This window comes from Oncorhynchus keta, chromosome 10 (assembly GCF_023373465.1).
Source record: "Oncorhynchus keta strain PuntledgeMale-10-30-2019 chromosome 10, Oket_V2, whole genome shotgun sequence".
Classification (NCBI taxonomy): Eukaryota; Metazoa; Chordata; class Actinopteri; order Salmoniformes; family Salmonidae; genus Oncorhynchus; species Oncorhynchus keta.
In genome coordinates, this window is record NC_068430.1 from 5417543 (window position 1) to 5444341 (window position 26799).

Consider the following 26799-nt stretch of genomic DNA (forward strand, 5'->3'; position numbering starts at 1 on the left):
AGCGCTGTGTTAAGAAGCAGTGGTTGGTTGGGTTGTGTATCGGAGGACGCATGACTTTCAACCTTCGTCTCTCCCGAGCCCGTACGGGAGTTGTAGCGATGAGACAAGATAGTAGCAACTACATCAATTGGATACCATGAAATTGGGGAGAAAAACGGGGTAAGATTAAAAAAATAATAACAATAATTGTTGTATATATTTTGGGCGAATCTTCAAAAGGTCTTAAAATTCTAAATCAAATAGCTAAATGATCCTTGGTATGACCTGCTTAAAACAATTACATTGTTTTAAGCCCCTCCCTTGGCTTAGACCTCTCCCTTGGCTTAGACCCCTCCCTTGGCTTAGACTCCTCCCTTGGATTTAGACCCCTCCCTTGGCTTAGGCCCCTCCCTTGGCTTAGACCCCTCCCTTGGCTTAGACCCCTCCCTTGGCTTAGACTCCTCCCTTGGCTTAGACTCCTCCCCTGGATTAGACCCCTCCAATGGATTAGACCCCTCCCTTGGCTTAGACCCCTCCCTTGGCTTAGACCCCTACCTTGGCTTAGACCCCTACCTTGGCTTAGTGGCTTAGACCCCTCCCTTGGCTTAGACCCCTACCTTGGCTTAGACTCCTCCCTTGGCTTAGACTCCTCCCTTGGCTTAGACTCCTCCCTTGGCTTAGACCCCTCCCTTGGCTTAGACCCCTCCCTTGGCTTAGACCCCTCCCTTGGCTTAGACCCCTCCCTTGGCTTAGACCCCTCCCTTGGCTTAGACCCCTACCTTGGCTTAGACCCCTACCTTGGCTTAGACCCCTCCCTTGGCTTAGACCCCTACCTTGGCTTAGACCCCTACCTTGGCTTAGACTCTGATAGGTTAAGAACATAATACCGTCTTTTAAAAAAGGACAACGTTGTCTCCAGGACATGCTAGGATGGTCTGTAAGATACAAAACCAATTATCATAGCACTACTTCCTCCTAAGTTGTACCACAGTATGGATATTGGGAACAGAGCCTGTCCCTCCCTTGGCTGTCTCTGTTTCAGTGACAGGTTGTCCCCCTCTTCCCCCGTCCCTCCCAGCCAGCGAATTGATCCCTCTCTCTGTGTGGGATCAGATTGAGGTAAGGAGGGTTGATCTGCTCTTATAGGCAAGAACCCATCCCCGGGGAGAACACTGATGCAGCCTGGCTGCCTGGCTGGGGGAAGATTGGAGTATAGAGAGAAACCCAACATTCAACACAACATATCAGCCAGTTAAGTGAAATAGGTACACAGACAACCCTACAGGGCAGTAGGTCACACAGACAACCCTACAGGGCAGTAGGTACACAGACAACCCTACAGGGCAGTAGGTACACAGACAACCCTACAGGGCAGTAGGTACACAGACAACCCTACAGGGCAGTAGGTACACAGACAACCCTACAGGGCAGTAGGTCACACAGACAACCCTACAGGGCAGTAGGTCACACAGACAACCCTACAGGGCAGTAGGTACACAGACAACCCTACAGGGCAGTAGGTCACACAGACAACCCTACAGGGCAGTAGGTCACACAGACAACCCTACAGGGCAGTAGGTCACACAGACAACCCTACAGGGCAGTAGGTACACAGACAACCCTACAGGGCAGTAGGTCACACAGACAACCCTACAGGGCAGTAGGTCACACAGACAACCCTACAGGGCAGTAGGTCACACAGACAACCCTACAGGGCAGTAGGTACACAGACAGCTTCGAGTTTCTAGGAAACTATGCCGTTTTTTGTTTTTATACGTGTTATTTCTTACATTAGTACCCCAGGTCATCTTAGGTTTCATTACATACAGTCGAGAAGAACTACTGAATAGAAGATCAGCGTCAACTCACCAAGAATATGTTTTTCGCGACGCGGATCCTGTGTTCTGCCTTACAAACAGGACAACGGAATGGATCGCATGCAGCGACCCAAAAAAAACGACTCAGAAAAAGAGGGAAACGAGGCGGTCTTCTGGTCAGACTCCGGAGACGGGCACACCGTGCACCACTCCCTCGCATTCTTCTTGCCAATGTCCAGTCTCTTGACAACAAGGTTGATGAAATCCGAGCAAGGGTAGCATTCCAGAGGGACATCAGAGACTGTAACGTTCTGTGCTTCACGGAAACATGGCTCACTGGAGAGACGCTATCCGAGGCGGTGCAGGCAACGGGTTTCTCCACGCATCGCGCCAACAGAAACAAACACCTTTCTGGTAAGAAGAGGGGCGGGGGCGTATGCCTTATGGCTAACGAGACATGGTGTGATGAAAGAAACATACAGGAACTCAAATCCTTCTGTTCACCTGATTTAGAATTCCTCACAATCAAATGTAGACCGCATTATCTACCTAGAGAATTCTCTTCGATTATAATCACAGCCGTATATATCCCCCCCAAGCAGACACATCGATGGCTCTGAACAAACTTTATTTAACTCTTTGCAAACTGGAAACCATTTATCCGGAGGCTGCATTCATTGTAGCTGGGGATTTTAACAAGGCTAATCTGAAAACAAGACTCCCTAAATTTTATCAGCATATCGATTGCGCAACCAGGGGTGGAAAAACCTTGGATCATTGTTACTCTAACTTCCGCGACGCATATAAGGCCCTGCCCCGCCCCCCTTTCGGAAAAGCTGACCACGACTCCATTTTGTTGATCTCTGCCTACAGACAGAAACTAAAACAAGAGGCTCCCATGCTGAGGTCTGTCCAATGCTGGTCCGACCAATCTGACTCCACACTCCAAGACTGCTTCCATCACGTGGACTGGGATATGTTTCGTATTGCATCAGATAACAACATTGACGAATACGGTGATTCGGTGTGCGAGTTCATTAGAACGTGCGTTGAAGATGTCGTTCCCATAGCAACGATTAAAACATTCCCTAACCAGAAACCGTGGATTGATGGCAGCATTCGCGTGAAACTGAAAGCGCGAACCACTGCTTTTAATCAGGGCAAGGTGTCTGGTAACATGACCGAATACAAACAGTGCAGCTATTTCCTCCGCAAGGCTATCAAACAAGCTAAGCATCAGTCCAGAGACAAAGTAGAATCTCAATTCAACGGCACAGACACAAGAGGCATGTGGCAGGGTCTACAGTCAATCACGGACTACAGGAAGAAATCCAGCCCAGTCACGGACCAGGATGTCTTGCTCCCAGGCAGACTAAATAACTTTTTTGCTCGCTTTGAGGACAATACAGTGCCACTGACACGGCCTGCAACGAAAACATGCGGTCTCTCCTTCACTGCAGCCGAGGTGAGTAAGACATTTAAACGTGTTAACCCTCGCAAGGCTGCAGGCCCAGACGGCATCCCCAGCCGCGCCCTCAGAGCATGCGCAGACCAGCTGGCCGGTGTGTTTACGGACATATTCAATCAATCCCTATACCAGTCTGCTGTTCCCACATGCTTCAAGAGGGCCACCATTGTTCCTGTTCCCAAGAAAGCTAAGGTAACTGAGCTAAACGACTACCGCCCCGTAGCACTCACTTCCGTCATCATGAAGTGCTTTGAGAGACTAGTCAAGGACCATATCACCTCCACCCTACCTGACACCCTAGACCCACTACAATTTGTTTACCGCCCAAATAGGTCCACAGACGATGCTATCTCAACCACACTGCACACTGCCCTAACCCATCTGGACAAGAGGAATACCTATGTGAGAATGCTGTTCATCGACTACAGCTCGGCATTCAACACCATAGTACCCTCCAAGCTCGTCATCAAGCTCGAGACCCTGGGTCTCGACCCCGCCCTGTGCAACTGGGTACTGGACTTCCTGACGGGCCGCCCCCAGGTGGTGAGGGTAGGCAACAACATCTCCTCCCCGCTGATCCTCAACACTCGGGCCCCACAAGGGTGCGTTCTGAGCCCTCTCCTGTACTCCCTGTTCACCCACGACTGCGTGGCCACGCACGCCTCCAACTCAATCATCAAGTTTGCGGACGAGACAACAGTGGTAGGCTTGATTACCAACAACGACGAGACGGCCTACAGGGAGGAGGTGAGGGCCCTCGGAGTGTGGTGTCAGGAAAATAACCTCACACTCAACGTCAACAAAACTAAGGAGATGATTGTGGACTTCAGGAAACAGCAGAGGGAACACCCCCCTATCCACATTGATGGAACAGTAGTGGAGAGGGTAGCAAGTTTTAAGTTCCTCGGCATACACATCACAGACAAACTGAATTGGTCCACTCACACAGACAGCATCGTGAAGAAGGCGCAGCAGCGCCTCTTCAACCTCAGGAGGCTGAAGAAATTCGGCTTGTCACCAAAAGCACTCACAAACTTCTACAGATGCACAATCGAGAGCATCCTGGCGGGCTGTATCACCGCCTGGTACGGCAACTGCTCCGCCCTCAACCGTAAGGCTCTCCAGAGGGTAGTGAGGTCTGTACAACGCATCACCGGGGGCAAACTACCTGCCCTCCAGGACACCTACACCACCCGATGTTACAGGAAGGCCATAAAGATCATCAAGGACAAGCTGGGACCGAGAGACTAAAAAACAGCTTCTATCTCAAGGCCAACAGACTGTTAAACAGCCACCACTAACATTGAGTGGCTGCTGCCAACACACTGACACTGACTCAACTCCAGCCACTTTAATAATGGGAATTGATGGGAAATGATGTAAATATATCACTTGCCACTTTAAACAATGCTACCTTATATAAGGGTCTACAGTCTGCATAACACGGTGCCTGCCCGGTCTCTCTAGCCCCCCGGTAAGCGCAGGGAGTTTGCGCAGGTCTCCTACCTGGCGTTGCCATACTCCCTGTAAGCTCCCCCCCCTAAGACATTTTTGGGGCTGATTCCCGGGCTTCCGTCCGCGCCGTCGTGCTTGCTTCGCCAACCTCATTCTCCTGTAACCTTCCGCGCACTGCTCCATTGAATCCCAGGCGGGCTCCGGCACTCTCCCTGGGTCGACCGCCCACCTGTCTATCTCCTCCCAAGAAGTATAGTCCATACTGTACTCCTCTTTGGGCTGCTCCTGTTTCCTCTTCTCCTGCTGCACCTTTGGGCGGCTACACTCCCCTGGTTTAGCCCAGGGTCCTCTCCCCGTCAAGGATTTCCTCCCATGTCCAGAAATCCTTAATACGCAGCTCCTCTTTGGGCTGCTCCTGCCTGTTGACACGCTGCTTGGTCCGTTTACGGTGGGTGATTCTGTCACGGTTTTCTAATGGTGAAGGAGAGTCGGACCAAACTGCAGCGTGTCGATTGCGATCCATGTTTATTTAAACAAACGTAAACACGACTAAACACGAACACTACAAAACAATAAACGAAACGAAAACCGAAAACAGCCTATACATGTGTCAACTAACATCGAACAAGGACATCAAGACACTCAGGACAATCACCCACGACAAACTCAAAGAATATGGCTGCCTAAATATGGTTCCCAATCAGAGACAACGATAAGTACCTGCCTCTGATTGAGAACCACTCCAGACAGCCATAGACTTTGCTAGATAACCCCACTAGCTACAATCCCAAATACATACACACCAAAACCCCAAGACAAAACACACCACAATACAAAAACTCCATGCCACACCCTGGCCTGACCCAATACATGAAGAAAAACACAAAATACTTAGACCAGGGCGTGACAAAAACCTTTATTTTAGCACAAAATATGAGCCAATCAAATGGAATTCCAAACTCTACTGTATTTGTCATTCTTGTCTTGCTAGATAAAACCCAAATGTGGAAATAACATTGCTTTGGTGATGTGGTCCTTCTGTGGCTCAGTTGGTAGAGCATGGCGCTTGTAACGCCAGGGTAGTGGGTTCGATTCCCGGGACCACCCATACGTAGAATGTATGCACACATGACTGTAAGTCGCTTTGGATAAAAGCGTCAGCTAAATGGCATATATTATTATTATTATTATAAGTGTGTCTGGTGAAAAATGACTATAGTCTGAAAGATTTGCCCAATACAGGAAAAGGTCAACTATTGTTTTAAAAGATGTTTAAAAAAAATAGGTAAAAAAAATATATTTTTATGAATATTTGTAACAACAACAACAGAATACGCTAGCAACAACAGAATATGCTAGCAACAACAGGATACTCTAGCAACAACAGAATACTCTAGGAACAACAGAACACTCTAGCAACAACAGAATACGCTAGCAACAACAGAATACGCTAGCAACAACAGAATACTCTAGCAACAACAGAATACGCGAGCAACAACAGAATAAACACATTTAGAATAACAGTAGAAAAGATGAGTGCATCTTTCTAAGGATGTCAACTATTTCTTAACTCCTAAAATTGAGGTAATTCCACTCACTGGAGTATCTGACATGGGTTTTGAAAAAGCCCCCACTAATAGCAGTCCCATCAAGTGTCGCTGGCTGCTGACTTAGCGTAAATGTGATTGGATCTACCTTTCTAGCTAATAGGCTGTTAGAGTACACACTTCCTTTTCGCCAGTTCGTCTGGAAGGGGGTTCCTGGGTCACCAGTTTGCACAAGCCTGCCTGGGAGGGGGTCCCTGGGTCCCCAGCCCGCCTGGGAGGGGGTCCCTGGGTCAACAGCCAGCCTGGGGGGGAGTCCCTGGGTCACCAGCATGCCTGGGAGGGAGTCCCTGGGTCACCTGTTTGCACAAGCCTGCCTGGGAGGGGGTCCCTGGGTCACCAGCCAGCCTGGGAGGGGGTCCCTGGGTAACCAGCCAGCCTGGGGGGGAGTCCATGGATCACCAGTTTGACTGGGAGGGGGTCCCTGGGTAACCAGCCAGCCTGGGGGGGGAGTCCATGGGTCACCAGCCAGCCTGGGGGGGAGTCCATGGGTCACCAGCCAGCCTGGGGGGGAGTCCATGGGTCACCAGTTTGACTGGGAGGGAGTCCCTGAAGACCCCTGTATGAGCGCTTATTATGAGGAACTCCCATATCTACTGGGTGAAATACCACAGTGTGCCATCACAGCAGCAAGATTTGTGACCTGTTGCCACGAGAAAAGGTCAACCAGTGAAGAAAAAACACCAATGTAAATACAACCCATATTTATCTATTTTTTAACTATTTGTACATTATTACAACACTGTATATATACATAATATAACATTTGTAATGCGTAATGTTTATTTCACTTTTGTATATTATCTACCTCACTTGCTTTGGCAATGTTAACACATGTTTCCCATGCCAATAAAGCCCTTGAATTGAATTGAATTGAGAGAGAGAAAGAGAGAGAGAGAGAGAGAGAGAGAGAGAGAGAGAGAGAGACAGAGACAGAGACAGAGACAGAGACAGAGAGAGAGAGAGAGAGAGAGAGAGAGAGAGAGAGAGAGAGAGAGAGAGAGAGAGAGAGAGAGAGAGAGAGAGAGAGAGAGAGAGAGAGAGAGAGAGAGAGAGAGAGAGAGAGAGAGAGAGAGAGAGAGAGAGAGAGAGAGAGAGAGAGAGAGAGAGACAGAGAGAGATTCCCATGCCAATAAAGCCCCTTGAATTGATATAACAGTAGCTTATGAATAAGAGGAAGTGTATGAATAGAGAGTGTTATTATCATACCTGGGAAACTCTTTGTCTTTATAAATCCAGGTGAGGACACTGTGACATTATGGAACAAAACACACTGGGATTTATATTGTATGACCCATTGCCTTAGAAAAAAGGTTTGAGATGCGAAATACAAAATATATTTTCATGAACAACCATCTTTTTGTTGAGAGAGAGAGACAGAGAGAGAGAGAGAGAGACAGAGAGAGAGAGAGAGAGACAGAGAGAGAGAGAGAGAGACAGAGAGAGAGAGAGACAGCAACAGAGACAGAGAGTGAGTGAGTGAGGGAGAAAGAGGAGAAAGAGAGAGAAAAAAGACAGGAAGAGAGAGATAGAGTTCCTTCCTCCCCTCTCTCTCTCCCTCTTCTTCCTCCCCTCTCCTTCCTCCCCTCTCTCTCTCCCTCTCCTTCCTCCCCTCTTCTCCCTCTCTCTCTCTCCCTCTCCTTCCTCCCCTCTCTCCCTCCCTCTCCTTCTTGCCCTCTCTCTCTCCCTCTCCTTCCTCCCCTCTCTCTCTCCCTCTCCTTCCTCCCCTCTTCTCCCTCTCTCTCTCTCCCTCTCCTTCCTCCCCTCTCTCCCTCCCTCTCCTTCTTGCCCTCTCTCTCTCCCTCTCCTTCCTCCCCTCTCTCTCTCTCTCCCTCTCCTTCTTCCCTTCTCTCTCTCCCTCTCCTTCCTCCCCTCTCTCTCTCCCCTCTATCCCTCCCTCCCTCCTTCTCCTTACTCCCCTCCCTCTCTCCCTCTCTCCCTCTCATTCCTGAACTCTCTCTCCCTCTCCTTCCTCCCCTCTCCCCTCCCTCTCCTTCCTCCCCTCTCTCTCTCCCTCCCCTCTATCCCTCCCTCCCACTCCTTCCTCACCTCACTCCCTCTCTCCCTAACCTTCCTGTCCTCCCTTTCTCCCTCTCCTTCCTCCCCTCATCTCCAACTCAAATGCTTTCCAATTCTCTCTCTCTTGATCTCTGCTGAGCACAAACTACCTATTGTGTTTAAAAACAAATGAATGAATTAAACATTTAAAAATACATACAGTACAGTACATTGAAGAGCTTGGGGATCTATGAGAATAAAGGCTCACTATCCACCTTCAGCAATATTCTCTCACTCTTTCTCCCCCTCACTCTCGCTCCCTCTCACTCTCTCCCCCTTTCACTCTCTCCCCCTCTCACTGGCTTACTGACGGATTAACTAACTGACTGGCTGGCGGATTAACTGACTGGCTGGCTGACTGGCTGATTTACTGACTGGCTGGCTGACTGGCTGGCTGACTGGCTGATTTACTGACTGGCTGGCTGAAACTGACTGACTGATTAACTGATGGACTGACTGATTAACTGACAGACTGATTAACCGACTGACTGACTGATTAACTGACTGGCTGGTTGACTGACTGATTAATTGACTGACTGACTGATAACTGACTGACTGGCTGACTGATTAACTGCATGACTGATTAACTGACTGACTAACTGACTGACTGACTGAATGACTGATTAACTGACTGGCTGACTGATTAACTGACTGATTGACTGACTAACTGACTGACTGACTTTTTAACTGACTGACTGGCTGATTACCTGACTGGCTGACTGATTACCTGACTGGCTGACTGATTAACTGACTGGCTGACGTATTAGCTGACTGACTGATTAACTGGCTGATTAACTGACTGACTGACTTGATTAACTGACTGACTAGCTGATTAACTGGCAGGCTGACTGACAGACTGGCTGGCTGGACTGAGTGGCTGACTGATTGACTGACTGACTAACTATTTAACTGACTGGCTGGCTGGCTGACTGATTAACTGACTGGCTGCCTGACTGATTAACTAACTGGCTGGCTGACTGATTAACTGACTGACTAACTATTTAACTGACTGGCTGACTGAATGATTAACTGACTGACTGACTGATTAACTGATGAACTGACTGATTAACTGACTGGCTGACTGACCTTTTAACTGAATGGCTGGATGACTGATTAACTGACTGACTGATTAACTGACTGACTGACTGATTAACTGATTGACTGACTAATTAACTGACTGACTGATTAACTGACTGGCTAATTAACTGACTGGCGGACTGATTAACTGACTGACTGACTGATTAACTGACTGACTGGCTGATTAACTGACTGACTGACTTGATTAACTGACTGACTAACTGATTAACTGGCTGGCTGACTGACTGACTGACTTACTGACAGACTGGCTGGCTGGCTGGACTGAGTGGCTGACTGACAGGCTGACTGATTACCTGACTGGCTGGCTGACTAATTAACAGACTGGCTACTGGCTGACTGAATGATTAACTGACTGGCTGGCTGACAGGATGATTAACTGACTGGCTGACTGATTAACTGACTGGCTGGCTGGACTGAATGATTAACTGACTGGCTGGCTGACTGACTGAGTGGCTGACTGATTGACTGGCTGGCTGACTGACAGGCTGACTGATTAACTGACTGGCTGGCTGACTGACTAATTAACTGACTGGTTGGGTGATTGACTGGCTGACTGATTAACTGACTGACTGGCTGGCTGATTAACTGACTGGCTGGCTGACTGATTAACTGACTGGCTGGCTGATTAACTGACTGGCTGACTGATTAATTGACTGTCTGGCTGAATGATTAACTGACTGGCTAGCTGGCTGGCTGGCTGACTGATTAACTGACTGGCTGGCTGACTGGATGTTTAACTGACTGGCTGGCTGGACTGAATGATTAACTGACTGGCTGGCTGACTGAGTGGCTGACTGATTGACTGGCTGGCTGACTGAAAGGCTGACTGATTAACTGACTGGCTGGCTGACAGATTAACTGACTGGTTGGCTGATTGACTGGCTGACTGATTAACTGACTGGCTGGCTGACAGATTAACTGACTGACTGGCTGGCTGATTAACTGACTGGCTGACTGATTAATTGACTGTCTGGCTGAATGATTAACTGACTGACTGGCTGGCTGATTAACTGACTGGCTGACTGATTAACTGACTGGCTGGCTGGACTGAATGATTAACTGACTGGCTGGCTGACTGAGTGGCTGACTGATTGACTGGCTGGCTGACTGACAGGCTGACTGATTAACTGACTGGCTGGCTGACTGAGTGGCTTACTGATTGACTGGCTGGCTGACTGACAGGCTGACTGATTAACTGACTGGCTGGCTGACTGACTAATTAACTGACTGGTTGGCTGATTGACTGGCTGACTGATTAACTGATTGACTGGCTGACTGAGTAACTGATTGGCTGGCTGACTGATTAACTGACTGACTGGCTGGCTGATTAACTGACTGGCTGGCTGACTGATTAAGTGACTGGCTGGCTGATTAACTGACTGGCTGACTGATTAATTGACTGTCTGGCTGAATGATTAAAACTTCTTATGGATGGGTGTCGCTGTGCAGGGACCAAATCAGCGGAAATTTTAGAGCGCCACCTATAGTTTTTGATAAAACTCAAACTTTCATTAAAACACACATGCAAGGTACTGGCTGGCTGGCTGGCTGACGGATTAACTGACTGGCTGGCTGACTGATTAACTGACTGACTGGCTGGCTGATTAACTGACTGGCTGGCTGACTGATTAACTGACTGACTGGCTGGCTGGCTGACTGATTAACTGACTGGCTGGCTGGCTGGCTGACTGATTAACTGACTGGCTGGCTGAATGATTAACTAACTGGCTGGCTGACTGATTAACTGACTGGCTGGCTGGCTGGCTGGCTGACTGACTCACTGACTGACTTACTGACAGACTGGCTGGCTGACTGACTGATTAACTGACTGGCTGACTGACAGACTTGTTGGCTGACTGGCTGGACTGAGTGGCTGACTGATTCCCTAATTTATGGTATACCGGTATATGCCATTTTAGTAGACACTTTCATCCCAAGGGACATCGAACAGAAATAGAGCTCACAACCCAATGCAACCACCATGCTCTACCAACTGAGCCACACAGGGCTACAACACTAGTGGATTGGTGTTCTGTTCTGTTCTGTTCGGTTCTGTTCTGTATGTTCTGTTCTTTATGTTCTGTTCTGTTCTTTTCTGTTCGGTTCTGTTCTTTATGTTCAGGTCTTTATGTTCTGTTCTGTTCTTTTCTGTTCGGTTCTGTTCTGTATGTTCTGTTCTTTATGTTCTGTTCTTTATGTTCTGTTCTGTTCTTTTCTGTTCGGTTCTGTTCTGTATGTTCTGTTCTTTATGTTCTGTTCTTTATGTTCTGTTCTGTATGTTCTGTTCTTTATGTTCTGTTCTTTATGTTCTGTTCTTTATGTTCTGTTCTTTATGTTCTGTTCTGTTCTTTTCTGTTCTGTTCTTTATGTTCTGTTCTTTATGTTCTGTTCTGTTCTTTTCTGTTCGGTTCTGTTCTTTTCTGTTCGGTTCTGCTCTGTTCTGTTCTTTATGTTCTGTTCTTTATGTTCTGTTCTGTTCTTTATGTTCTTTATGTTCTGTTCTTTATGTTCTGTTCTGTTCTTTTCTGTTCGGTTCTGTTCTTTATGTTCTGTTCTGTTCTTTCTGTTCTGTTTTCTTTTCTGTTCGTTCTGTTCTGTTCTCTGTTCTTTTCTTTTCTGTTCTTTATGTTCTGCTCTGCTCTTCTCTGTTCTGTTCTGCTCTGTTATAGGCTACACCCTTAGAAAAAAGGGTCCCTGGAACCCAAAGGGTTCTTCAAAGGGTTATCTTATGGGGACAGCTGAACAATCATTTTAGGTTCTAGATAGTTACTCATACATATAGTTTTGTACATTTTCAATCCCTTTTGTGGCATGATGAGGGCATACCGTTTCTTATAGCTTCTGGCTCAGTGTTACCTATCTACAGTGTTAACTATCTGCTATGTCGGAAAGACCTCAGAGCTGTTTGAGTCAGAGAGATGGTTCATCAACACAGATTAATCTGTTTATACACACACACAGACAGACAGACAGCGTACACATCACGGACAAACTCACAAACGTTTACAGATGCACAATTGAGAGCATCCTGTCGGGCTGTATCACCGCCTGGTACGGCTGTATCACCGCCTGGTACGGCTGTATCACCGCCTGGTACGGCTGTATCACCGCCTGGTACGGCAACTGCTCCGCCCTCAACCGTAAGGCTCTCCAGAGGGTAGTGAAGTCTGCACAACGCATCACAGGGGGCAAACTACCTGCCCTCCAGGACACCTACAGTACCCATTGTCACAGGAAGGCCATAAAGATCAAGGACATCAACCACCCGAGCCACTGCCTGTTCACCCCGCTATCATCCAGAAGGCGAGGTCAGTACAGGTGCATCAAAGCTGGGACCAAGAGACTGAAAAACAGCTTCTATCTCAAGGCCATCAGACTGTTAATTAAACAGCCGCCACTAACATTGAGTGGCTGCTGCCAACACACTGACTCAACTCCAGCCACTTTAATAATGGGAATTGATGGGAAATTATGTAAAATATATCACTAGCCACTTTAAACAATGCTACCTAATATAATGTTTAGATACCCTACACTATTCATCTCATATGTATACGTATATACTGTACTCTATATCATCTACTGCATCTTTATGTAATACATGTATCACTAGCCACTTTAAACTATGCCACTTTGTTTACATACCCTACATTACTCATCTCATATGTATACACTGTACTCTATACCATCTACTGCATCTTGCCTATGCCATTCGGCCATCGCTCATTCATATATCTTTATGTTCATATTCTTATTCATTCCTATACATTTGTGTGTATTTGCGTGTATAAGGTAGTTGTTGTGAATTTGTTAGATTACTTGTTAGTTATTACTGCATTGTCGGAACTAGAAGCACAAGCATTTCGCTACACTCGCATTAACATCTGCTAACCATGTGTATGTTACCAATAAAATGTGATTTGATTTGACAAATAGGCTGGTGATAATTCAAGGTCCTGGTGATTGGAGTGTAAACTCTCAGCTCAGTAAAAATCCAAAGGGTGAGTTACATTAATAGAGACATGGCAGATAGAGTTACTGCCTCTCCTCCCCTCTTCTCCTCTCCAACTCTGCCCTCCTCCTCTCCTCTCTTCCCCTCCCCTCTTCTACTCCATACCCACGACTTTCAGGTCCTCCCCTCCCCATAACCACGTTGCTCAGGTCCTCCCCTCCCCATACCCAAGATGCTCAGGTCCTCCCCTCCCCATACCCACGATGCTCAGGTCCTCCCCTCCCCATACCCACGATGCTCAGGTCCTCCCCTCCCCATAACCACGATGCTCAGGTCCTCCCCTCCCCATACCCACGATGCTCAGGTCCTCCCCTCCCCATACCCACGATGCTCAGGTCCTCCCCTCCCCATACCCACGATGCTGGTCCTCCCCCCCCAGGTCCCACGATGCCCCTCCCCATACCCACGATGCTCAGGTCCTCCCCTCCCCATACCCACGACTTTCAGGTCCTCCCCTCCCCATACCCACGACTTTCAGGTCCTCCCCTCCCCATACCCACGATGCTCAGGTCCTCCCCTCCCCATACCCACGATGCTCAGGTCCTCCCCTCCCCATACCCACGATGCTCAGGTCCTCCCCTCCCCATACCCACGATGCTCAGGTCCTCCCCTCCCCATACCCACGATGCTCAGGTCCTCCCCTCCCCATACCCACGCTCAGGTCCTCCCCTCCCCATACCCACGATGCTCAGGTCCTCCCCTCCCCATACCCACGATGCTCAGGTCCTCCCCTCCCCATAACCACGATGCTCAGGTCCTCCCCTCCCCATCCCCATAGGTCCCCCCTCCCCACCACGATGCTCAGGTCCTCCCCTACCCATGATGCCATATACCACGATGCTCAGGTCCTCCCCTCCCCATCCCCATGCTCAGGTCCTCCCCTCCCCATACCCACGATGCTCAGGTCCTCCCCTCCCCATACCCACGATGCTCAGGTCCTCCCCTCCCCATACCCACGATGCTCAGGTCCTCCCCTCCCCATACCTCCCCTCCCCACCCACGATGCTCAGGTCCTCCCCTCCCCATACCCACGATGGTCCTCCCCTCCCCATACCCACGATGCTCAGGTCCTCCCTCCCCATACCCGTGGTTATCAGGTCCTCATCCCCATACCCAGACCAGAAAACACACCAGTCCCCATGAGAACATGTCTAATCCTCCCTTCTAACCATGATTTCTGGTCCTCCCTGTCCCCATAACCACTGATGCTCAGTGATGCCACGATGCACCATCCCCTCCCCATAACCACGATGTCCTTCCCCATATACTTGTTTTTAAAGTATGTCAGAGTTGACCACTGACTGACATAGATGCCTGGTCCCCTCCCCATGATGCTCAGGTGGTGCCAAACTGGATCAGAACATCTACCGACTTTCTCAGTCAGGCAGGAAACCACTCCCTGAACGTGTGGATAAACAACCCAGAACTGTCCTAATGAGAACATGTCTAATCTGGGCTCTGTTTCTGACCTGTAACACTGAGGTGATGCTCAGCATCTGTTTCTGACTGTGTAACACTGAGGTGATGCTCAGTTCTGTTTCTGACTGTGTAAAAATGCTCATTGAGTCTGTTTCTATACTGTAAAGTTTTTGAAACAGACAACATAGATGTTGCCAAACTGCATAAACATTGTTTTCAGTCAGGCAAAACCACTGTCTACTGTGTAGATAAACAACCCAGAACTGTGTGAGGCCTGGTTTTTCTACAGTAAGATGCATCTCACTTCAAACAGTCTATTCCAGTTCAGAAAAACTATTATTATTGTATTTTAACAGCAACAGTTCCAACCTAAACTTGTTTTCAACAATAATGTCTACAGTGAGATGTACAGTAGGCCTGGTCATGTCTACAGTAAGATGTACAGTAGGCCTGGTCATTTCTACAGTAAGATGTACAGTAGGCCTGATCATTTCTACAGTGAGATGTACAGTAGGCCTGGTCATTTCTACAGTAAGATGTACCGTAGGCCTGGTCATTTCTACAGTAAGATGTACAGTAGGCCTGGTCATTTCTACAGTAAGATGTACAGTAGGCCTGGTCGTTTCTACAGTAAGATGTACAGTAGACCTGATCATTTCTACAGTAATATGTACAGTAGGCCTGGTCATTTCTACAGTAAGATGTACAGTAGGCCTGGTCATTTCTACAGTAAGATGTACAGTAGGCCTGATCATTTCTACAGTAAGATGTACAGTAGACCTGATCATTTCTACAGTAAGATGTACAGTAAACCTGATCATTTCTACAGTAAGATGTACAGTAGACCTGATCATTTCTACAGTAAGATGTACAGTAGGCCTGGTCATTTCTACAGTAAGATGTACAGTAGACCTGATCATTGCTACAGTGAGATGTACAGTAGGCCTGATCATTTCTACAGTAAGATGTACAGTAGACCTGGTCATTTCTACAGTAAGATGTACAGTAAACCTGATCATTTCTACAGTGAGATGTACAGTAGGCCTGGTCGTTTCTACAGTAAGATGTACCGTAGGCCTGGTCGTTTCTACAGTAAGATGTACCGTAGGCCTGATAATTTCTACAGTAAGATGTACAGTAGGCCTGGTCATTTCTACAGTAAGATGTACAGTAGGCCTGATCATTTCTACAGTAAGATGTACAGTAAACCTGATCATTTCTACAGTGAGATGTACAGTAGGCCTGGTCGTTTCTACAGTAAGATGTACCGTAGGCCTGGTCGTTTCTACAGTAAGATGTACCGTAGGCCTGATAATTTCTACAGTAAGATGTACAGTAGGCCTGATCGTTTCTACAGTAAGATGTACAGTAGACCTGGTCATTGTTCATCTTCATCTGTACTGTTACTAAGGGTTGCATCAGTTAGCTAACTTGGGTTAACGTTAACTATTAGCTGTGTACAAGGCCAGGGGATTGTTAGAAAGAGAAACGCACATCTACTACTGAGAGTTTCATTCCATTTCATGACAATTGAACTCAGTCAGAACTTGTAGCACGAGTCCATTTCATGACAATTGAACTGGCTTGAATGACATTGCTGCATCCAGTCTCCAAGAAAACTGCAGACAAAAGATCTGATAAATCGTGAAGCACAACAGGCTCCCTCTCACCCTCGCTGAGAACAGAGAGCACACTGAACAGAGAGCGCACTGAACAGAGAGCGCACTGAACAGAGAGCGCACTGAACAGAGAGCGCACTGAACAGAGAGGGCACTGAACAGAGAGCGCACTGAACAGAGAGGCACTGAACAGAGAGCGCACTGAACAGAGAGCACACTGAACAGAGAGGCACTGAACAGAGAGCACACTGAACAGAGAGGCACTGAACAGAGAGCACACTGAACAGAGAGCACACTGAACAGAGAGCACACTGAACAGAGAGCACACTGAACAGAGAGCACACTGAACAGAGAGGCACTGAACAGAGAGGCACTGAACAGAGAGCACACTGAACAGAGAGCACACTGAACAGAGAGCACACTGAACAGAGAGCACACTGAACAGAGAGGCACTGAACAGAGAGCACACTGAACAGAGAGCACACTGAACAGAGAGCACACTGAACAGAGAGCACACTGAACAGAGAGCACACTGAACAGAGAGGTGCTGAACAGAGAGCACACTGAACAGAGAGCGCACTGAACAGAGAGGCACTGAACAGAGAGCGCACTGAACAGAGAGCGCACTGAACAGAGAGGCACTGAACAGAGAGCGCACTGAACAGAGAGCGCACTGAACAGAGATCGCACTGAACAGAGAGCATACTGAACAGAGAGGTACTGAACAGAGAGCACACTGAACAGAGAGCGCACTGAACAGAGAGGCACTGAACAGAGAGCGCACTGAACAGAGAGGCACTGAACAGAGAGCGCACTGAACAGAGAGCGCACTGAACAGAGAGCACACTGAACAGAGAGGCGCTGAACAGAGAGCACACTGAACAGAGAGCACACTGAACAGAGAGGCGCTGAACAGAGAGCACACTGAACAGAGAGCGCACTGAACAGAGAGGCACTGAACAGAGAGCGCACTGAACAGAGAGCGCACTGAACAGAGAGGCACTGAACAGAGAGCGCACTGAACAGAGAGCGCACTGAACAGAGATCGCACTGAACAGAGAGCACACTGAACAGAGAGGCACTGAACAGAGAGCACACTGAACAGAGAGCGCACTGAACAGAGAGGCACTGAGCAGAGAGCACACTGAACAGAGGCACATGCCCTACAACGTTCAGGTCCTAACCCTACCCATGCCCTACGACATTCAGGTCCTACCCATGCCCTACAACGTTCAGGTCCTACCCATGCCCTACAACGTTCAGGTCCTAACCCTACCCATGCCCTACGACGTTCAGGTCCTAACCCTACCCATGCCCTACGACATTCAGGTCCTACCCATGCCCTACAACATTCAGGTCCTAACCCTACCCATGCCCTACGACATTCAGGTCCTACCCATGCCCTACAACGTTCAGGTCCTAACCCTACCCATGCCCTATGACATTCAGGTCCTACCCATGCCCTACGACGTTCAGGTCCTACCCATGCCCTACAACGTTCAGGTCCTACCCATGCCCTACAACGTTCAGGTCCTACCCCTACCCATGCCCTACGACGTTCAGGTCCTACCCCTACCCATGCCCTACGACGTTCAGGTCCTACCCCTACCCATGCCCTACAACGTTCAGGTCCTAACCCTACCCATGCCCTACGACATTCAGGTCCTACCCATGCCCTACAACGTTCAGGTCCTACCCCTACCCATGCCCTACGACGTTCAGGTCCTACCCATGCCCTACAACGTTCAGGTCCTACCCATGCCCTACAACGTTCAGGTCCTACCCCTACCCATGCCCTACAACGTTCAGGTCCTACCCCTACCTATGCCCTACAACGTTCAGGTCCTAACCCTACCCATGCCCTACGACATTCAGGTCCTACCCCTACCCATGCCCTACAACATTCAGGTCCTACCCCTACCCATGCCCTACGACATTCAGGACCTACCCCTACCCATGCCCTACAACATTCGGGTCCTACCCCTACCCATGCCCTACGACATTCAGGTCCTACCCATGCCCTACAACGTTCAGGTCCTACCCATGCCCTACAACGTTCAGGTCCTACCCCTACCCATGCCCTACAACGTTCAGGTCCTATCCCTACCCATGCCCTACGACATTCAGGTCCTACCCCTACCCATGCCCTACAACATTCGGGTCCTACCCCTACCCATGCCCTACGACATTCAGGTCCTACCCATGCCCTACAACGTTCAGGTCCTATCCCTACCCATGCCCTACAACATTCGGGTCCTACCCCTACCCATGCCCTACGACATTCAGGTCCTACCCCTACCCATGCCCTACGACATTCAGGTCCTACCCATGCCCTACAACGTTCAGGTCCTAACCCTACCCATGCCCTACGACATTCAGGTCCTACCCATGCCCTACAACGTTCAGGTCCTACCCCTACCCATGCCCTACGACATTCAGGTCCTACCCCTACCCATGCCCTACGACATTCAGGTCCTACCCCTACCCATGCCCTACGACATTCAGGTCCTACCCATGCCCTACGACGTTCAGGTCCTACCCCTCTACCCATGCCCTACAACGTTCAGGTCCTACCCATGCCCTACAACGTTCAGGTCCTACCCCTACCCATGCCCTACAACGTTCAGGTCCTACCCCTCTACCCATGCCCTACAACGTTCAGGTCCTACCCCTACCCTACAACGTTCAGGTCCTACCCCTACCCGTGCCCGGCTCTGCCCGGAACCCAAAATCAGAAATAACTTAGTAAATTCATTAGCTGCTCCTCTCGGTCTGTCTCTCAACTCCCTGCACTCTGCTCACGGGAGGCTCTGAGTTTCCATAGCAACGCCTCCGCTTGTGTCGCTCTGCTCAATGACGAGACATGAGAGAGCAGTTGGCTGTTCGCTACTTTTCCTCACTCTAAATTCCCAACATAACTCAAGAAACATTATTTATTTTTTTTGCGTGAAATAATCTCTCCTGTTTCTACGTTTGACGAGGTTGAAGCACTTCTGACACCAATGTTATGATCTTAGTTAGTCGGATGTGATTTGCACTGAACAGCAGAGCACGAGCAAATGGCTCAGCTTAATAATGTTAGTGAGACCCGAGCCCAACCCGTACCCTGGTTATTGATGAAAAAACAGGCCCTAATGTTTTATGTCGGAGCCCGTCGGGCTCAAGCCGGATAGCAGAGCTTCACAAAGCAGCAGGAGGGATAAGACAGCACACAACAGATGGTCTGATATCGTAAAGAGACCAAAGATAATTGTACTGTTTGTTAGTGCTCTTTCAGGTCAGTTTGATTCTGGTTTGATTATTATTTTTTTAAGAATCACTGTTCTCGATTTCGATTGTAATTTTTTTTAAACATTAAATGCATTGTGAAATAATGATATAAAAAATATCAGAGATTTTTTTTTAATAGAAATTCCAAAGGCAACAAGTGAACATTTCAATCACTGAAACATTGAAAACATTCCATTGTCTCTGTCAGGTCCACAAAATAAAATAGGACATGACTAGGAAACCAGCCAACCATCCAACCAGCCAACCAGCCAACCATCCAACCAGCCAACTATCCAACCATCCAACCAGCCAACCATCCAACCATCCAACCAGCCAACCAGCCAACTATCCAACCATCCAACCAGCCAACCATCCAACCATCCAACCAGCCAACCATCCAACCAGCCAACCATCCAACCAGCCAACCATCTAACGTTGTCTCTGTTCTCCCCACATTGTAATGCCAACTGTAACGGATGTGAAACAGCTAGCTTAGTTAGCGGTGGTGCGCGCTAAATAGCATTTCAATCGGTGACGTCACTTGCTCTGAGACCTTGAAGTAGTAGTTCCCCTTGCTCTGCAAGGGCCGCAGCTTTTGTGGAGCGATGGGTAACGATGCTTCGTGGGTGACTATTGTTGATGTGTGCAGAGGGTTCCTGGTTCGCGCCCGGGTATGGGCGAGGGGACGGTCTAAAATTATACTGTTACACAACCAGCCAATCATCTAACGTTGTCTCTGTTCTCCACACACTGTAATGTCTTTAGTCATCCTATTTAGATAGGCTGCCGAGGAATGCTACAGAGCTGTCTGACAATCACTTTACCAGTTTTTCAGTAGATAGATGGAGAACTGAAAACAGGGTATCTAAGGTGATGGAGATGGAGAACTGAAAACAGGGGATCTAAGGTGAGGGAGATGGAGAACTGAAAACAGGGGATCTAAGGTGAGGGAGATGGAGAACTGAAAACAGGGGATCTAAGGTGAGGGAGATGGAGAACTGAAAACAGGGGATCTAAGGTGATGGAGATGGAGAACTGAAAACAGGGGATCTAAGGTGATGGAGATGGAGAACTGAAAACAGGGGATCTAAGGTGAGGGAGATGGAGAACTGAAAACAGGGGATCTAAGGTGATGGAGATGGAGAACTGAAAACAGGGGATCTAAGGTGAGGGAGATGGAGAACTGAAAACAGGGGATCTAAGGTGAGGGAGATGGAGAACTGAAAACAGGGGATCTAAGGTGATGGAGATGGAGAACTGAAAACAGGGGATCTAAGGTGAGGGAGAACTGGAAACAGGGGATCTAAGGTGAGGGAGATGGAGAACTGAAAACAGGGGATCTAAGGTGAGGGAGATGGAGAACTGGAAACAGGGGATCTAAGGTGAGGGAGATGGAGAACTGAAAACAGGGGATCTAAGGTGATGGAGATGGAGAACTGATGGAGATGGAGAACTGAAAACAGGGGATCTAAGGTGAGGGAGATGGAGAACTGAAAACAGGGGATCTAAGATGGGGAGATGGACTGAAAACAGGGGATCTAAGGTGAGGGAGATGGAGAACTGAAAACAGGGGATCTAAGGTGAGGGAGATGGAGAACTGAAAACAGGGGATCTAAGGTGAATGGAGAACTGAAAACAGGGGATCTAAGGTGATGGAGATGGAGAACTGAAAACAGGGGATCTAAGGTGAGGGAGATGGAGAACTGAAAACAGGGGATCTACGGTGAGGAGATGGAGAACTGAAAACAGGGGATCTACGGTGAGGGAGATGGAGAACTGGAAACAGGGGATCTAAGGTGAGGGAGATGGAGAACTGAAAACAGGGGATCTAAGGTGAGGGAGAACTGAAAACAGGGGATCTACGGTGAGGGAGATGGAGAACTGAAAACAGGGGATCTAAGGTGAGGGAGATGGAGAACTGAAAACAGGGGATCTAAGGTGAGGGAGATGGAGAACTGAAAACAGGGGATCTACGGTGAGGGAGATGGAGAACTGAAAACAGGGGATCTAAGGTGATGGAGATGGAGAACTGAAAACAGGGGATCTACGGTGAGGGAGATGGAGAACTGAAAACAGGGGATCTAAGGTGAGGGAGATGGAGAACTGAAAACAGGGGATCTAAGGTGATGGAGATGGAGAACTGGAAACAGGGGATCTAAGGTGAGGGAGATGGAGAACTGAAAACAGGGGATCTAAGGTGAGGAGAACTGAAAACAGGGGATCTACGGTGAGGAGATGGAGAACTGAAAACAGGGGATCTAAGGTGAGGGAGATGGAGAACTGAAAACAGGGGATCTAAGGTGAGGGAGATGGAGAACTGAAAACAGGGGATCTAAGGTGATGGAGATGGAGAACTGAAAACAGGGGATCTAAGGTGAGGGAGATGGAGAACTGAAAACAGGGGATCTACGGTGAGGGAGATGGAGAACTGAAAACAGGGGATCTAAGGTGAGGGAGATGGAGAACTGAAAACAGGGGATCTAAGGTGAGGGAGATGGAGAACTGAAAACAGGGGATCTAAGGTGATGGAGATGGAGAACTGAAAACAGGGGATCTAAGGTGAGGGAGATGGAGAACTGAAAACAGGGGATCTAAGGTGAAAGAGCTACAGTACTAAAAACAGGGGATCCAAGGTGAAAGAGCTACAGTACTGAAAACAGGGGATCCAAGGTGAGGGAGATGGAGAACTGAAAACAGGGGATCTACGGTGAGGGAGATGTAGAACTGAAAACAGGGGATCTAAGGTGAAAGAGCTACAGTACTGAAAACAGGGGATCCAAGGTGAGGGAGATGTAGAACTGAAAACAGGGGATCCAATACTTTTCCAATAATTTTGACTACTATCTTTATTAGAATTGTTTTTATATATAAAGTAAGGTGTATAAACAATTAACCTTCTTTTCAACTGGAGCAGAAAAACTGTAACTATGGAAGCCCAGAGCAAAATAATAGCTTTATTTGTAGTGTACAACAATACTTTTTCAAGCATTTGGTTTTTTTGTTTGTTGGTACAGTAAGGTGTGAGAACAATTAACCTTTAACCTTGTTCTCACCTGTACCAGAGACACTGTCACTGGAAGCCCAGAACTACATACAGAATGGTAGGGAAATAGCCTATTTCCTCTCGGAGCTCATTGGAGCAGTTTATTTACCTTGATTGTGGGTTTCCTGGTGGAGGATCCTCGGTACCATCCTGAAACAGAGAAATATCAAAATCAATGTTTAGGAGAGGCCTGAGAACAGCCCTGATCTCATCCTTTACCCCACCCTCTGTCAGAGAGTGGGCTCAGGTAGGACTGATGTTATCTTAACGTTGTGGATAATGTCAGAGAGTGGGCTCAGGTAGGACTGATGTTATCTTAACGTTGTGGATAATGTCAGAGAGTGGGCTCAGGTAGGACTGATGTTATCTTAACGTTGTGGATAATGTCAGAGAGTGGGCTCAGGTAGGACTGATGTTATCTTAACGTTGTGGATAATGTCAGAGAGTGGGCTCAGGTAGGACTGATGTTATCTTAACGTTGTGGATAATGTCAGAGAGTGGGCTCAGGTAGGACTGATGTTATCTTAACGTTGTGGATAATGTGTCAGAGAGTGGGCTCAGGTAGGACTGATGTTATCTTAACGTTGTGGATAATGTCAGAGAGTGGGCTCAGGTAGGACTGATGTTATCTTAACGTTGTGGATGATGTGTCAGTGAGTGGGCTCAGGTAGGACTGATGTTATCTTAACGTTGTGGATAATGTGTCAGTGAGTGGGCTCAGGTAGGACTGATGTTATCTTAACGTTGTGGATAATGTCAGAGAGTGGGCTCAGGTAGGACTGATGTTATCTTAACGTTGTGGATCATGTCAGAAGTGGGCTCAGGTCTGATGTTATCTTAACGTTGTGGATCATGTCAGAGAGTGGGCTCAGGTAGGACTGATGTTATCTTAACGTTGTGGATCATGTCTGGGTTCAGGTAGGACTGATGTTATCTTAACGTTGTGGATAATGTGTCAGTGAGTGGGCTCAGGTAGGACTGATGTTATCTTAACGTTGTGGATAATGTGTCAGAGAGTGGGCTCAGGTAGGACTGATGTTATCTTAACTTAAGTGCCTTAGACCGCTGGGGCTTTCGGGAGGTCTGTGTAGCCAAACTTCGTCATACGGGCCAAAATCGGAGAGATTTTTGTTAAAAAATCAGAATGATTCCGGATTCTGTAATCCTCTTTTTTTTAAATCCAGTTTTGATCGATCTGGCTGTTTTTGATACATTTTCCCCCCAGAAAATAATAGGATAGCATCATAGCCTAGTGGTTAGAGCGTTGGACTAGTAACCGGAAGGTTGCGAGTTCAAACCCCCGAGCTGACAAGGTGCAAATCTGTCGTTCTGCCCCTGAACAGGCAGTTAACCCACTGTTCCCAGGCCGTCATTGAAAATAAGAATGTGTTCTTAACTGACTTGACTGGTTAAATAAAGGTAAAAAAAATAAAAAATAAAAAATTCTCATCCAGATACCACAATATCGAAATGACAGAATCAGGGACTTTCAGTACTTTGAACAGGCCTTGCCATCTACTGGGCAGGTTGTGATATTACTAATACACTGTCATTGTTGGTTATCACTACATTGTCGGAACTAGAAGCACAAGCATTTCGCTACACTCGCATTAACATCTGCTAACCATGTGTATGTGACAAATAAAATTTGATTTGATTTGATTTGAGTGAACTCCCATCAGTTGTACAACTGAATGTATTCAACTGAAATGTGTCTTCCACATTTAACCCCTCTGAATCAGAGAGGTGCGGGAGGGGGCTGCCTTAATCAACATCCACCGTCTTCAGCTCCCAGGGGAACATTAAAGGTACCTTGTTTTTTTTTTTGTTTTTTTAAATCAAGCTTTTATATCACTTATAAGTAGATGTATTTATTTGACACTTTTCAAAATAACAACTGATTACATATCTATACTTGCAGTCAATTTAACTTAATCAACTTTTGGTTTTCAGATGTAAAAACGTTTCTTAAACCTCCTCACCTTAGGAACATTGCCCATTTTTGGTTTGTAGTGCCTCTTTAAATCCACCCAGAATCCACCATTCCAGTGGTCCTGTTGTTTGGCATCAAAATGATCCTAATCACTATCTTTTGGCCTTAAAATGATCCTAATCACTATCTTTTGGCCTGAAAATGATCCTAATCACTATCTTTTGGCCTTAAAATGATCCTAATCACTATCTTTTGGCCTGAAAATGATCTTTTCAGTTTTCAAAACAATTCAAAAAAACAAATACAATCCTGATTAATGGTCAGATTGGATTACCAAATCCTTATCCGGAGGATCAGAATCTACTTTTTTCAGTTTTGAAAACCCCAATTATAACATTTAGTCCTTATCAGATTGTCAAAATCCAGTCAGAAAAACTGGGCCAAGTAATTCAGCTACAAATGTTGTTGTTTTTTTTAAAATAGGAAATATTTTCCCGAGTATTCCCACAAATAAATAATACAAAGACATATGTGATCTTGTCTCAATGTATGAAATTATCGTTACTTTCAAATACAATCTCTTTTTGGGCTTAGTTGTGGTCCATTTTCAATGTACAAATGATTATATTTATGTTCCTGCCCCCTGACCTTCCTCTCCGATGAAAAACAGCCTGCGTCTGAATCTAGTCACCTATCCCTGCTTTAGGGGGTACCTATCCCTGCTTTAGGGGGTACCTATCCCTGCTTTAGGGGGTACCTATCCCTGCTTTAGGGGGTACACATTCCTGCTTTAGGGGGTACACATTCCTGCTTTAGGGGGTACCTATCCCTGCTTTAGGGGGTACACATTCCTGCTTTAGGGGGTACCTATCCCTGCTTTAGGGGGTACACATTCCTGCTTTAGGGGGTACCTATCCCTGCTTTAGGGGTACACATTCCTGCTTCCCTGCTTTAGGGGTACCTATCCCTGCTTTAGGGGTACACATTCCTATCCCTGCTTTAGGGGGGGTACCTATCCCTGCTTTAGGGGTACACATTCCTGCTTTAGGGGTACCTATCCCTGCTTTAGGGGTCCCTGCTTTAGGGGTACACATTCCTGCTTTAGGGGTCACATTCCTGCTTTAGGGGTACACATTCCTGCTTTAGGGGGTACCTATCCCTGCTTTAGGGGGTACACATTCCTGCTTTAGGGGGTACACATTCCTGCTTTAGGGGTACACATTCCTGCTTTAGGGGGTACACATTCCTGCTTTAGGGGGTACCTATCCCTGCTTTAGGGGGTACACATTCCTGCTTTAGGGGTACCTATCCCTGCTTTAGGGGGTACACATTCCTGCTTTAGGGGGTACGCATTCCTGCTTTAGGGGGTACACATTCCTGCTTTAGGGGGTACCTATCCCTGCTTTAGGGGGTACACATTCCTGCTTTATGGGGTACACATTCCTGCTTTAGGGGGTACCTATCGCTGCTTTAGGGGGTACCTATCCCTGCTTTAGGGGGTACACATTCCTGCTTTAGGGGGTACCTATCCCTGCTTTAGGGGGTACACATTCCTGCTTTAGGGGGTACCTATCCCTGCTTTAGGGGGTACCTATCACTGCTTTATGGGGTACACATTCTTGCTTTAGGGGGTACCTATCCCTGCTTTAGGGGGTACCTATCGCTGCTTTAGGGGGTACACATTCCTGCTTTAGGGGGCACCTATCCCTGCTTTAGGGGGTACACATTCTGAATGCAGGTTGCGGGTTATTAACATGGTTCAGACCCAGGGCCTCAAGCTTGATGATGAGTTTGGAGGGTATTATGGCGTTAAATGCTGTGCTGTAGTCAAAGCGCTCATCTTGCTTCTAACAAGATTCTCTGGTCTGATGAAACCAAGATTGAACTCTGGCCTGAATGCCAAGCGTCACGTCTGGAGGAAACCTGGCACCATCTCCATGGTGAAGCATGGTGGTGACAGCATCATGCTGTGGGGATGTTGTTCAGTAGCAGGGACTGGGAGACTAGTCAGGATTGAGGGAAAG

The 26799-nt window shown here is 47.6% G+C and overlaps 1 protein-coding gene across 7 annotated transcripts in view; it reads right to left on the reverse strand.

Annotated features, from left to right (window-relative positions):
- Window positions 1–26799, reverse strand: part of LOC118389600 (dedicator of cytokinesis protein 3-like) — a 454681-nt gene that overhangs the window by 271252 nt on the left and 156630 nt on the right. For all 7 annotated transcript variants that reach the window (XM_052526213.1, XM_052526214.1, XM_052526211.1 and 4 more), the window contains exon 3: window positions 22952–22992. In XM_052526213.1, the coding sequence (XP_052382173.1) occupies window positions 22952–22992 (41 nt within the window). The remainder of the gene's footprint in view (window positions 1–22951; window positions 22993–26799) is intronic.